This window comes from Nomascus leucogenys, chromosome 20, assembly GCF_006542625.1.
Source record: "Nomascus leucogenys isolate Asia chromosome 20, Asia_NLE_v1, whole genome shotgun sequence".
In the NCBI taxonomy this organism is placed as follows: domain Eukaryota; kingdom Metazoa; phylum Chordata; class Mammalia; order Primates; family Hylobatidae; genus Nomascus; species Nomascus leucogenys.
In genome coordinates this window covers 26,042,627-26,057,126 of record NC_044400.1, presented here as the reverse complement: position 1 = coordinate 26,057,126, position 14,500 = coordinate 26,042,627, and the positions used below count along the sequence as shown (strand labels likewise).

The 14,500-nt window shown below is 41.4% G+C and overlaps 1 protein-coding gene across 3 annotated transcripts in view; it reads right to left on the bottom strand.

Annotated features, from left to right (window-relative positions):
- Positions 1-783: 783 nt before the first annotated feature.
- Positions 784-14,500, bottom strand: part of RALB (RAS like proto-oncogene B) — a 40,780-nt gene continuing 27,063 nt past the window's right edge. For all 3 annotated transcript variants that reach the window (XM_003277171.3, XM_012497843.1, XM_030801126.1), the window contains exons 3-5: positions 9,395-9,603; positions 5,710-5,887; positions 784-2,346 (exon numbers count right to left, since the gene is read on the bottom strand). In XM_003277171.3, the coding sequence (XP_003277219.1) occupies positions 2,227-2,346; positions 5,710-5,887; positions 9,395-9,603 (507 nt within the window). In that variant the 3' untranslated portion in view covers positions 784-2,226. The remainder of the gene's footprint in view (positions 2,347-5,709; positions 5,888-9,394; positions 9,604-14,500) is intronic.

Sequence of the window (14,500 nt, the reverse complement as noted above, 5' to 3'; positions counted from 1 at the left end):
TTAGTGAGTGTGTTTCAAATTTATAAGCAGCATGGCTTCATTATTTTTCAATAGCTAAGAATCTCATATGTATAAGTTATTTTGTTAGAAGATCCATTTCTAATGGCTATCCAATTAAATTTTAGAAATATACTAATAGAATATATCAAGTATAATTTCTATAGCATGAAACAAGTCTTTTTTTTTTTTTTTTGAGACAGAGTCTTATTGCCCAGGCTGGAGTGCAATGGCGTGACCTCGGCTCACTGCAACCTCCGTCTCTGGGGTTGAAGTGATTCTCCTGCCTCAGCCTCCCAAGTAGGTGGGATTACAGGCAATTGCCACCATGCCCGGCTAATTTTTGTATATTTTTAGTAGAGATGGGGTTTCCCTCAGGCTGGTCACGAACTCCTGCCCTCAGGTGATCTGCCCACCTCAGCCTCTCAAAGTGCTGGGATTACAGGCGTGAGCCACTGTGATCGGCTCAAACTTACCCACTCTTGACTAGAACTGATATCAAATGGATGGCAAACTAGGATGAAAACAAAAAGCTTGTTTCAAAAATTCAAGAGTGTCATTACCCTCAACTTTTTAAATTTTAAGAAGAGATAGAGGAAAGATGAAGTTTAAATGACTGTTGATACTTACCATTTTATTTCCCTCAAGTCAAGTATTAATTGAAATAGTTTGTCAGATATTGAAGAACGCCTGACAAGAATAATGAATAACTGGCCATTCCTTCAGTACTTGCATTTCACATGTATGACAAAAGGATAAAATAAAAAGGCTGAAATCCCGAGAAAGTCTATTTGTCTGCTTTTTTATTCAAAAAAAAGCCCATGATTCTTTGGGAGGGGATACAGGATTGTTTTCCAGTCAGATCATAATTTCTACAATCTCTGTGATAATCATAAATTCAAAAAGTTCCCGCTCTCCGCACCCCGATTCACTTTTGGCACCTATATATGAAATGTCACTTCTGAAAAATAGGAAAAAATGTGAATACTGGGATTTTACCACAGTGCTCCTTTCCTGATGAAAATCTTTCAGTTTGCTCAGTTTAGAATACTGATGCAAGAAAGTTTAAAAATATCTCATCAATGAAAATCTTTTTCTATCTGGCTATCTTAGAAAATAATTATATTAGAAACAGCAGCCAATTCTCAGAGGCAAAGGGGCAATGGCTTATCTCTCTCCACTTCTAATTTTAAATTTAGAATTACAGAGCAATTCTATGAGAGGTAGCAGAAGGTCTGGCACAGGCTCTGGCTTCATGATTTCAGAATACAACTTTAATTCATCACGTCTTTGGGAAGAGTGTGTGTGACACTTAGCAAGAGGCTCACTAGACCTCCGTGTGCAGTGATGCTGATCAGAGAGACACATGCATTCACCACTAGTGGATAGGAAGGGCCCTAACCAGAGGACGGGCATTTAGGAGAGGACTCAGCCAAAGAACTTAAAAATATGTACATGAGTGGAAACATGTGTCATTTATAATGCACACCATTCCTGAGTCTTCACTTGGTCTGCCAAAGAAAAGTTCCTACATAAAAATCAGGATGCTTAAAGGAGAAAAATAACCAACACAGATTATAATAGGCCAATATTTAAATAAGAGGAAAACAACTCACAACTTTCACTTTTCATATGCGAGGAGGATTCAGAAGCTTGGTATTGACCTATTTGGCGCAATTCAAATTCATTTTTTTAGCTGTTTCAGATCCACAGGGTATTGCCAAGAAACTTACCCAAAAAATCGGTGGATTTTTCAGTGTTTTTAGAGCTGAAGGGATTTTTCTCAGTACTATTATTAAACTGATAAAAGTGGGAGGGCATCTTACTCCACTCCCTCCTCCAAAACCCACTACAACATTTGTAGTTCAAAACAAAGGATGGTAATGTTGTAAAACTAGGAACAAAATAAGATGCTATGACAATTCTTTCTCTTTGTAATTAACAGCTGTTTCCTATCTGTGGCATTTTATACATAGCTAAGCTTTTGGGAGGGAAGAAGGGGAGAAGAAAGAAACTCCACAACCTCCTGACAAAGCAGCCCTTCCACTTGCATGGGGTTATTTCTTCTGCAGCCACTGAGTCACAAATATTTTTCCCCATTTAAAGAAGTTTGAGTGAATGAAGTTGGGGAGAGCGGGAAGCACAAGCAAGAAGTCAACCATAGCCTTCTCTTTACCAACGCGGCCCTGTGTCCTTAGGAGCAGCTGGCTTCATCCGTCACCTTGACACTCATAGTAAGCAACATCTTTCTTTAAAACTTTTCTTGTTCTTGCTGCTTTTCTTGCCATTCTTGTCTTTGTTTTCTGACATCTTCTTTGTTCTGATTTCTCTCATTAGGTCAAAGAACACCTGGGGGTGAGGAGGAACGAGTAAAAAGAATAGTGAAGAAAGAGCCATTTAATGATTTTTTTCTTTTGTTAACCTGACACTGTGAACACAGCATTTAAGGATTCAATGAAATAATTTGACTAAGCAGGATATGTAGTTATATTTTAAAGCATAAAGTCAAACTGATTTTTATAAACCATATGTCAACAGAAACAATAGCTCTGGGGCAAATAAGAAAAATTAACCTTAAGAAATTCTAATTATACAAAGCAAACATCTCTCATACAACTGCTCATATCACACAACTGCTCAAGCCAAGGACAGAATCATCGTACTGTCACTGCCATGCAACGGCAGCTTTTTTTTTTTTTTTTTTTAATTCAGACAGGGTCTCCCCATGTTGCCCAGGCCGGTCTTGAACTCCTGAGCTCAAGCAATCGGCCCACCTCAGCCTTCCAAGTGCTGGGATTACAGGCATCAGCCACTGCACCTGGCCTAACAGCTGCTTTCAAAATGATAAAATCTTACAATAAGTGTGATGAACGGTAAGACGTATTTTTGCATATAACATATCTATACATTTATAAAATTTACAAATATTGAGAGTAATAACAGCAAGCAGACTTTCTAGCATTTCCAACCACCAGGGAAGGGAAGAATGCCATAATGAGTCCCTGCTCCCAGGTGCTCTTGACACCCCTGCATCTGATTTAATCCTTACAAGGACCCCACAGAGGTTGGAACATCATTATGCACGACAGCTTTCCCAGCTAACTCCACAACAGCCGCCCTCGGGAGGCAGTAGGATGGGAGGAGGAGGGCGTAAAGCATCAACAACTAAAGCTCCTGCACTAGGGGACTGAGAAGACGGAGGATGAGAGATGTCCTTCTGGCCACTCTATCCCTCCCCACGCACACTCCCCCACCCTCAATCTCAGGAACAACCACTCCTCCGACCCTCGTGATGTCAGCTGAGAGGAACTTTATCAAGAACTGATGAGACTTGTCCTTTGAAGGTCAGTGTGTTATTTAGATATGGATTATCCTTTTGTCATTGTAGTTTGGGTTTTGCCCTCTGCTACCAGCAATCATGCCAGAGGACTGATTATACCCAAGCAGACAAAATATGAATCCCTACGAAGAGACATTTGAGATTTCTCATAGAGAGTGACGGAGACTGCAAGTGTGGGACTGACCACAGCCCTTCAGACATTCACACAAAACCACAAGCTCCTTCATGGTCACACCTTCGTCTTGGTGGAAAGCAAGATCAAGCCTCTGGAGTGTGGGGCTCCACATGCATTTACCACTAGCTCCAGGCACAGAAAGGCACCCCCAACCCCAGCCCCCAGCTAGATCAGGCCAACCCAAACACCCCTTCTTGCCAGCCTCCCAGGAAAGCACTGCCCGAGACAGCAACAGTGAACAGCTTCAAACGCTACAGGTTTGTCTTTTTGTCCTAACAGCAAAAGACAAGAGGAGGGGAATGGAGTGCGTCCAACTTAAAATGATGACAAAGTTGTTCATGGGCTGATCTTATCACACCTTTCATATAAATTCTTTACAAGTGAATACAATGCTGCCAGTCATAAGTCTCTGCTGATTCCTGTTTGGCAGGTCAAGCTGGTCCAGCAGATGAGGGGAGATGAAAACACAGACCCCCCACACGGCAACCCATCCAGGAAATACACATCCACAGTTCCAAGCTGACAGAGTCTCCCTGATTTTTTTAAAATGAGCCATATTTCTGGATTTCCTGTGTGGTTTCCAGAGCTGGAAAATAATTTAATAAAAATATTTTAAGTAGCACAATAATATAAGAGTGTAAGAGTTGAGAGATGACAATATAAAGAAAAGCTGATGACGGAACACGTGCTTCCCATTGCAGATTACAACTAAACGGACTTAGGTTGTAGAATATATGTATTCTATATGTATATCTATCCTACATGTGTATGTCTCCTAAGATACATGTTTTTATGTATGATACATACAAATAGATGTATCTTGCCAAAGTGCGCCTAAAGCAAACCCCTTCTAATACCAACATTCTAAATACCAATGTTCTTCTAGCATCATTTCAAGTGAAAATAAAGCTTGGATAAAAATCTCTCCCTTGTCAGGTAATGAAGCAAAGGGGAATGTTTCTGCACAAGAAAGAGAAACAGATTCAGATGCTGATGCCGCAGAACAAAAGGCAGATGTGCCCACTGTGTGGCAGCCAAAGTGCTATGTGCTTAGATTCTACAAGCACATGGATATGCAGTGAGAGCTAGCGAACGAGGTCAAGGCAGAAGGAAAGCCTCATCTTTAAGGTACAGCGTTAAGATTTTAGCTGTGTGGCAACCACCTTGAACCTTAATTTTAAAAAGAAAAAGGCCTAACAATAGCAATCCCTGATAGGTGGATTTTCAAATTGTCAGCATTCATCATTGTCAACTCAAGGTCACCCTTTTATTAGCTTCAGAGATTTGAATGAGAAAGTATGCTGGGATAGGATAAGAGATAAAAAAAAAAAAAAAGAGATCCCAGAGAGCTGATTTCTGAGAGCAAATACTATTTAGAGACCACACTACAAAGACGGAACACCATGGCTCTGTCAGTGAACAGTAAGGTGAAAAGAACAAATCTGACCAATAACTCAATGAGCAAAATCAAGAAGCTCCACGTATCTTTCAAGGGCACCTCCAGCGGAACCTCCTAGAAGCAGCCAGGCCCACCCACCCTGCTCCTGAAGAGCAAGGCTGTGGAAGGTGACAGCACACACAGAAGTTAATGACGTCCATCCCTCCAGCCCAGCCTTCACAAACCAATGGCCTCATCCCACCATTCTTCCCAGGACCACACCAACAGGAAGCATAGTCGGCTGGGTGTGGTGGCTCACACCTGTAATCCCAGCACTTTGAGAGGCTGAGGGAGGCAGATCACTTGAGCCCAGGAATTTGAGACCACCCTGGGCAACCCATCTCCACAAAAAACAGCCAGTGTGGTGGTGCACACCTGTAGTCTCAGCTACTTGGGAGGCTGAGGTAGGAGGACTGCTTGAGCCCAGGAGGCAGAGGTTGCAGTGAACTGAGATCACACCACTCCAGCCTGGTGTCACAGTGAGACTTTGTCTCAAAAAAGAAAAACCCAAAAGAACACATTAAGCATACTCTAATGAAGCCTCATGACAAAGTGAAAGGTTCTGTGAGTTGTCTGAAATACAGGGTGACATCCTCTCAATGTTTCTCATTATAATCATGATAATGGCTTAGACATTCATAGGAATCAGAATCTTCACGTAGTTTTCATGAATGGTTCCCTAAAACCCAGCAGATAAGATGGCTCCATTCTGCTGTTTCTCAGGTCTGTTTCTGAGAAACACACAGAGTGCACGCCTACCTTGTCCACGTTGGCCCGCGTCTTCGCCGACGTCTCCACGTACTGCACGCCCCACTCTTCGGCTTTACTCCTGGCCTCCTCCACAGGCACCTGCCTCCGCTCCTCTAAGTCAGACTTGTTTCCCACGACGAGCAATGGAATTTTATCTTCTTCAGCCTTCACACGGAGAATCTGTTCCCTAAGGTGTTACACCAAAAATACAGCAGCTAAAAAAACTAAAGAACGAACCCCAGTTTTGTGAACCCATCTAAAATAAAAGGCTTTCCTAAGGCAGAAGGAAAAAAAATCACTAGATTTAGGGCATGTTCTGAGAAAGCACTCCCTAGAGGCAGTCATGAGCGAGACAAGTATTTTCCAAGTCTGCTTCTCAGTTTGCCCGCATCAGAATCCCCTGGGATGCTCATCACAAATGCAGATTTCTGGGCTCAGTCTTACAGAAGTAGGTGTCTGGATAGGAGCCCAGGATTTTGCATCACAACAGGGCCCCCAACTTACGCACAAAAAAAAGAAGAAAAATGGTCAATCTCTGCAATAAAAACAAGTTAAGGGAACTATCTCCACAAAATGCTTAATTCCCCTGAAAATATTTCTTTGTGACATAAAAGCTATGAAATCCAGTGTTTTCTATACGGAAGGCAGCAGCCTATTAGTGGATCACAAAACCAATCTAGTGGGTCACAACCAGCAGTTTCCCCCCCTCAATGAAATAGATTATAGAATAGAACTGAACAGATCAGAAATATCCAAGGGAATCTCGAGTAGGAAAGGTGAATATTGTTTTGTTTTGAAACTTTGGCTTTGATTAGATCTGCATGTGCACACGACAAGTATGTCATCCCACCCCCAGTTTCTATGCAGACACAGTAATGTTACAAGCCACAGAACTGAGACAGATACGTTAGGCAGTAATCACATTCCAATACGTATCATTTTTCTACTACAAAGTGAAAAAAATGAAAGGAAATACTACAAGCCCTACGGAAAAGTACTTCCAAAGTGTCTTCTATAAAAATACCATTACTCATAGCACATTAAATTTTACATCTACTGAAAATTATCAGCTATCTGAAAGTACTAATCAAAACCAAATATTTAAAAAAATTAAATACCCCATTTCCATTATTTTGGTCCAATGAGAGTATTTCTACTTTTATATTCCAATACATTCTAAAAAGAGTCCCCTTCAAAAATGTAGTAGAGATCTGCATTGATTTTTATATGGTATAGGGTAACATTTCACAATAATAAAAATATTTTCTAGGCCAGGCATGATGGCTCACATCTGTAATGCCAGCACTTTGGGAGCCTGAGGAGGGAGGATCACTTGAGCCCAGGAGTTCAAGACCAGCCTGGGCAACATAGGGAGACCTTGTATCTACAAAAAAAAAAAAAACAAAAAAAAACTAAAATTTCCATGTAGTCAATTTAAGTGCCAGATATCAAATATTTTAAGACAAACTAAAAAAGATGAAAAGATGCTTGAAACTGACTTTGTGTAGCCTTGTTATACCCTACATTTGAACTGGGGTCAAAGAACATGACACATTTAAAGTCACGTGATCATGTGATCAATATAAACTATGAACAATAAAAACTGATAGCTTTCTGGCTCATTAGTCTTGCAGGGGCACATAAAATTACCTCATTGATAAACGTATTGATCCAAAAATGGGAGTACCAAGTTCTGGTCTCTTATGACAAGCCTATTTATCTTAGTTCATAAAATATTTTCCAGGAAAAGTTTCAAGGAAGACAGCATATTCACAAGTTATTTTATATTGGGGCCTTTCTATTTGGAAGATAATACAGAAATGCTGTTTTAAAACTGCTAACAGGCATGAAGTAAAGTGATTGAGTTTAGCCACAGGGCTCAGATAATCAACCTGCATTCTTCTGTTACTAACAACGTGAGAAACCTAAGCAGAGGTCAAGTAAGAAGAACTTCCCCTTCTTTCTGGTTTTAGGTATTCATCTGTCCTTTTTCTTCTAAGGATCTCTGTTTCCACCTAACAACCAAAACCCTTTTCCACGATGAGGGAAGCCCTGCTCCAACTCTGTGAGAACGCCCGAGTGCTATCTGTGCATGTGTGGTGACTGAGGAGAGGACAAGGGGCACTTGAAATACCTGTATTTCTCCATATCCTCTGCAGAGGACTCTCCTGCCCACTTCCCTTCTAAGTAAGTCACAGAACAACAGGAAATCAAAAGGCTCGGGACAGGGAAGAAAAGAAGAGAGTGTGTGCATCTGTCCTGTTTTACCTTCTATGAGGCATTAAAATCAGGACTACGCAGATGCAAACAATTATAAATACATGGGCTACATTCAAACACAGCAGCCCTTAGGAAGGTCTAAAATGTCTAAAAATTAATACAACTTCTCATAATGAGTCATAGTCATTTAACTGGTCACTGCACCACACGCACTCTGCTTCCAGAAAAGTAGGTCTTCTTCGACTCTGAAGCCTGGAGCTATGAAGCATCACTGAGGCACCTCCCTATTATCTTTCACTCGCCCTGCTGGGTGACCTGCGCTCACCCGAGGCCTCCCTGGCTCAGTGATGCTTCCATCCAAGTCCTGGAAGGATAGTTAGCTTTCTCCTTTTCACCTCTGGTTGACCACCTTACTGTCAGACCAGAACTTGCTAAAGAATGAAAAAAACTGATTGGATTTTTAGGTTTTTTCTCTTCAGTTCCCTACTAAACTCTAGATCTGCTTCTTAAAAAGTCATCTAAATAGATATGTTTATAAGAAGAACAGATTTTTTAAAACACAATTATGTAGGAGAAATGGGAAGGGCATGGGGTAAAGAGACATTTATAGAGCATAAGAATTATGCCCAAAAGGCTATTTCTTTATAACAAAATGAACTTAAGGTATTTTTCACTGCTATATTTTCTTTTTCTTTCTTCTCTAACACCTTCGTGGAGAATAGCTGCCATATTTTAAAATAAGTAGCAATGGATATTCTACTCACTATGGAAGCACCATGTGTCTACACTGTGACAGGGGACAATGGAGGGTAGCCAGGTTCTTGCCCACATGAAATTCACAGTCTAATGCATCCTTTCATTTCATTTCTCAACTCACAAGTGCATTTCCAGAGAAAGAAACAAAATCCCGACACTAAGTAAACTTGCCCATGGTCAGTGAGCGGCAAGGCAGGGATTCAAACCAGGTCTCCCGACTCTAAAGCTGCGTTCTCGCCCCTCCACTGTGCTAAAAGTCCTTAAGTAGCAGCAAATGGTCATTTTGACTCACATCTTTCACTCTCCAGTCATTGTTTCATAACCTTCAAAACAGACTAAACCTGCTACTATTTTTAGTAAAATTATTTAAAGGATAGATGGTTAATTTATCAATGAAAATCTCTGAGTATTTATAGGAACAAAATTATATGTTCTTGAGTATATGGAATAGCTTCATTGTTTTCAGGGACAATAAGACTCTTAAAATTATTTTATTCAGAAATCACAGATCAGGAAAGCCCAAAGAGATTATAATCATCATGGTCTATAATGTGCCAAGATTCAGAAAGCCCCAGAAGATTCTTTAGACAGAATTATTCTTGAGAACAAGCTCAGCCCTCTCCTAGTATGCTCAGTCCCGAATTCCTTATAAGCCTAAGACATATGAGAAAAGGCAAAAAGCTTCCTGGGGGCTTCTGCTATTTCATTTCAGACATACCTGAATTCGGCAGTTGCTGTAAAGGATTCATGTTCTGTGATTGAGAACACAAGAAGAAACCCTTCCCCACTCCGAAAGTAGTTATCTCGAATGGCTGCGTAGTCCTCTTGCCCAGCGGTGTCCAGAATATCTATTTGAACTTCTTCCCCATCAAGAACCACTTTCTTTCTATAACTGTCAGCTTTGGTAGGTTCATAGTCTTCTACAAACTGAGGAAATAAACATTATCTGTAATTAACAAGGGTCTTAAGGGGAATAAAATCTGCCAAAAAACAAAATTCCACATATGGGCACGTCACACTATGAACAGGACACTATAGAAGTAACATTTTACATAACATTTCTGTTCTTTATAGCTTCATTTTGCCATTTTTTGTTTTTAAACAATAGGGGCAGATATCCCAGTTTACAGATGAGGAAACCAGGCACAGAGCAGAACACTTGGCAATATTATTGTCAGTATAAAATTATAATGCAAACACCTGCAAGGGTGAGAAACTGGAGTTCTTTTTTTTTATTATTATACTTCAAGTTTTAGGGTACATGCACACAATGTGCAGGTTTGTTACATATGTATACATGTGCCATGTTGGTGTGCTGCACCCATTAACTCGTCATTGAACATTAGGTATATCAAGAAACTGGAGTTCTTGTTCATAACAGAAGTATAAAACTCATCTGAAAAGTAATTTGGCAAGATGTATGATATGGTCTGGTTCTGTATCCCCACCCAAATCTCATCGTGTAGGTTGTAATCTGAATTATAATCCCAATGTGTTGGGGGAGTGACCTTATGGGAGACAATGAGATCAAGGGGGCGGTACCCCTATGCTGTTCTTGTGATAGTGAGTTCGTTCTCACAGGACCTGATGGTTTCATACGGGGCTTTTCCCCACTTCGCTCTGCGCTTCTTCCTGGCGCCTTGTGAAGAAGGACATGTTTGCTCCTCCTTCTGCCATGATTGTAAGTTTCCTGAGGCCTCCCCAGCCCTGTGGAAGAAAAGAGGCTATAAACCTCTTTTCTTTATAAACTACCCAGTCTTGGGTACTTCTTCACAGCAGCAAGAGAACGAACTAACACAGTGTACCAAGAGGCTTTCAGTGGTGTGGGTTTTTGAGAAAGGAATGAAGTACCAACGCACGCTGCAACATGGAAGAACTTTCAAAACATGATGCTGAGTGAAAGAAGTTAGACATAAAGGCCACATATTGTATGATTCCATCTATATGAAATGTCCAGAATAGGCAAATCCATAGAAACAGAAAGCAGTTGCCAGAGGCCAGGAGTGGGACGGGGAAGCAGTAATGGGGAATGACTACTAATATGTAGGTTGGGTTTTTTTGGAGTGATGAAAGTGATCTAAAATTAGATAATGGTGATGGTTGCACATCTGTATGAATATACAAAAAAAACTATTAAATTGTACACTTTAGGCCAGGGTGGGCAGATCACCTGAGGTCAGGAGTTCGAGACCAGCCTGGCTAACATGGTGAAACCTCATCTCTATTAAAAATACAAAAGATTAGCCAGGTATGGTGGCGCACGCCTGTAATTCCAGCTACTCAGGAGGCTGAGGCAGGAGAATCACTTGAACCTGGGAAGCGGAGGTTGCAGTGAACCAAGATTGTGCCATTGCACTCCAGCCCAGGCAACAAGAGAAAAACTACATCTCAAAAAAATAAAATTGTACACTTTAAAAAGAGCGAATTTCATATGTGCATTACATCTTAATAAGGCTGTGATTTAAAAATTTTTTAACTTAAAAATGGAATTGAAAATGTCCAAGTGAATTAAAGGTTATTTGAGGCAGACTGTTAAAAAGAGCCTTGTATTGTCAGTTAACAGCTACCCAAAAATAAAAATATTGAGACATGTTTAGTATTAGGTTCTCTTCAATGTGTACTAATAAATTATCTGGAAATAGAGATGTGAAAACTTGCCTGTGCTTTCAAGTGTACTTCTTTTAACTCCTTTCCAAAAAGAAAAATGCATGCCAAAAAAATCCAAAACACAACTGCCCCCTGAAAATCTCTGAATTCTACCATAAATTATCTCAACTGTATATTTCTGAGCTTCCAAGGATAAAGCCAGCCAGAGTTCCACTGGCTCCTTTGACACAGAAGTCAGAATGTCCTGCTGTACCTACATACCTCTGTACTCAATGAAAAGTATGCTGATTACCCCAACATTCCACTACAACCCTGATGTTTACATTGCTCTGCTGGAAACGGAAAATCACAAAGTCTTTGTATCCATTAGCATGATCCGTAGGTATCCCCTACTGGCTTGCAGAGCTCTGTATGGCTCATTTCAGAAGCCCAAGACACAAGAGTCTAAGACAAACTTCACGCAGACCCCTTCTTTCTAAGCTGACATTCCTCTAAGCTGACTTTGCCAGAGACTGAAAGTCTGAAACGGTTGCTGCCAAAGCCTCTCTATCCCCAAACTCACTCTCCCAAAAAAGGCAAAAACGAGTGTGTTAGGCCGAGCATAAAGAGCTTACGATCAAAGTCAGAACTTAGACAAGAATAAAGACTCTGGGACTACGGCTCCTTCCATAATCTAATCTTCATGAAAATTCCATCATATAAGCTAAAAAATTTTAAATAAGGGTTAAGCATGCACTATGAACAAAGAGTCTGAATGGTGCAGGAGACTTTAGACCAGGGGCATCCAATCTTTCGGTTTCCCAGGGCCAAACTGGAAGAAGAATTGCCTTGGGCCACACATAAAGTACGCTAACACTAACAATAGCTGATAAGCTAAAAAAAAAAAATTGCAAAAAGAATCTCCGAATGTTTTAAGAAAGTTTACAAATTTGTGTTGGGCCGCACTCAAAGTCATCCTGAGCCACAGGTTGGACAAGCTTGATTTAGACAGCTGGCCTCCCGGAACATAGAGCTCGATTTCCTTTACGGTGAAATCAGGCTTGACTAGATGATCTCTCAGGCAGGAGTTGCCACGCCTGGCCATGCGGCAGAACCTCCAGGAGAGTACCATTGAAAAAGTCCCAGTTCTCCAACTCCGCCAATATTATTCAGGAGGTTTTTCTCTTGGTTTTTTTTTTAAGTCTCCAGGAAATTCTATAATCAGGTAGGTTTGACAATTACTGCTAAGGTCTCTTGGAGCTACAAAAATTATGATTCTAGAACCATTCTGTCCAATATAGTAGCCACCAGCCACATTTCAAATGCACAATAGCCACATGTATTGGACAGTATAGATACAGAACATTTTCATCACAAGGAAGTTTCTATTAGCACCGTTTTAGAAAATCAATTAGAACTCCTCCCCCAAACATACATCACTTCATTTTTTTCCTTCCTTGCCCCAATTTTATTTTACAATTTCTTCAGTAACTGCCACTTTCCAGTTCTCAAATATGTTAGCCCATGAGAAAAACAGACTAAGGCCAGGCACAGCTTTCCCTGGTCTCTGTGAAGAGAGCAGAAAGAAGAGAAAAAACTCTCGAATCTTCTGCATGCATCTGCCCCCTCCTCTAACCCCCCCTCCCCCGCCAACACACACACCCCCAGAAACCTCCAGACCAGGCTCTCCTAGTCTCCTCAGCAGTGCTAGCTCTGTATCTTTTTTTTTTTTTTTTTTTTTGAGATGGAGTTTTGCTCTTGTTCCCCAGGCTGGAGTGCAATGGTGCGATCTCGGCTCACTGCAACCTCCATCTCCCAGGTTCAAGCGATTCTCCTGCCTCAGCCTCCCAAGTAGCTGGGATTACAGGCATGCGCCACCACACCCAGCTAATTTTGTATTTTTAGTAGAGATGGGTTTTCTCCATGTTGGTCAGGCTGTTCTCAAACTCCTGACCTCAGGTGATCTGCCCGCCTCGGCCTCCCAAAGTGCTGGGATTACAGGCATGAGCCACCGCGCCCGACCCCAGCTCTGTATCTGAACTTTGCTCTTGGAACTGGCAACCCAGGGCCTCTCAATCACTAACACTGCAGGGGAATCTTCTCTCCTCGGATCTGCCATGGCTCTGCCTCTAATGCAGGTTTCTCAATAGTGGCATTGTGGATATTCTGTGCTGGTTAATTCTTTGTTGGGGGCTGTCCTGTGTGATGTAGGATGTTGAGCGCAACCTTGGCCTCCACGCACTAGATGCTGGCAGCATCTTCCCCCAAGCTGTGACGGCCAAAAATGTCTCCGGGTACTTATGAATATTCCCTGGGGAAGCAAAATCCCCCTTCTCGCCTCTGTTAACAACTACTTCTCTAATCCTATCTCCCTAATCCTAATTCCCCTACTCACCCCCTCTTCCCCAACCTCTGTTTTAGTGGGGAAAAAAAGCTTTAGTAAGCAAATTAGAAGTTTTTGAGCAAAAACAAACAAAAGACCTCCAAAGCAGATGCAGATCTCCCAACCTGCTTCTCTTATGCAAAAATGTTTTGGGGAAATTCAGCAGATTACATTAGATTTATCAGAATAAGATAAAGAAAAGCAGCTATCAAACACAAAAGTGTCTTATTATAAGACATGGGGAGCATGACCCAGGAGGATATCCAGGTTTGGGTTTGAAGCTTATTCATTATGGGGGCCCTTCCTTAAGATACAAAATTACACACATAATACTGGACATTAAAGTAAATGTTGACATAGAATGAGAAATCGTAATCCATTATAAAGTTTTAAAGATGAGTACTCCAGCGATCTCACCCCCCAGTGACTCTCAATGAGGCGAAGGGAATACCCTCATGATTCCATTTCATTTTATAAGACCGTCTTGGCTGGCTGGAGACTGGAGACTGTCCTGCTGGCCTTGGAGAAGCAAGCCACCATGGTATGAGCTGCCTGTGGAAAGGGCATGTGGCAGGGGCCTGCAGGCGACTTGTAGAATCTGAGCACCTGTGTCCTACACCCACAAGGAACTAAATTCTACCAACAATTAGGGAGCCTGGAAGAGGACCCCCAAGCCTCAGAAGAGGTCAGAGCCCCAGCTGACACCTTGACTGGAGCCTTGTGGAATTCTGAGCAGAGGACCCAGCTGAGGCTCCAATTCTGGACCCATGGAAACTATGGAATGATAAATGTATGTTGTTTTAACCTGCTAACTTTGTGATTATTATACAGTAATAAAAAACTAATACAAATAGC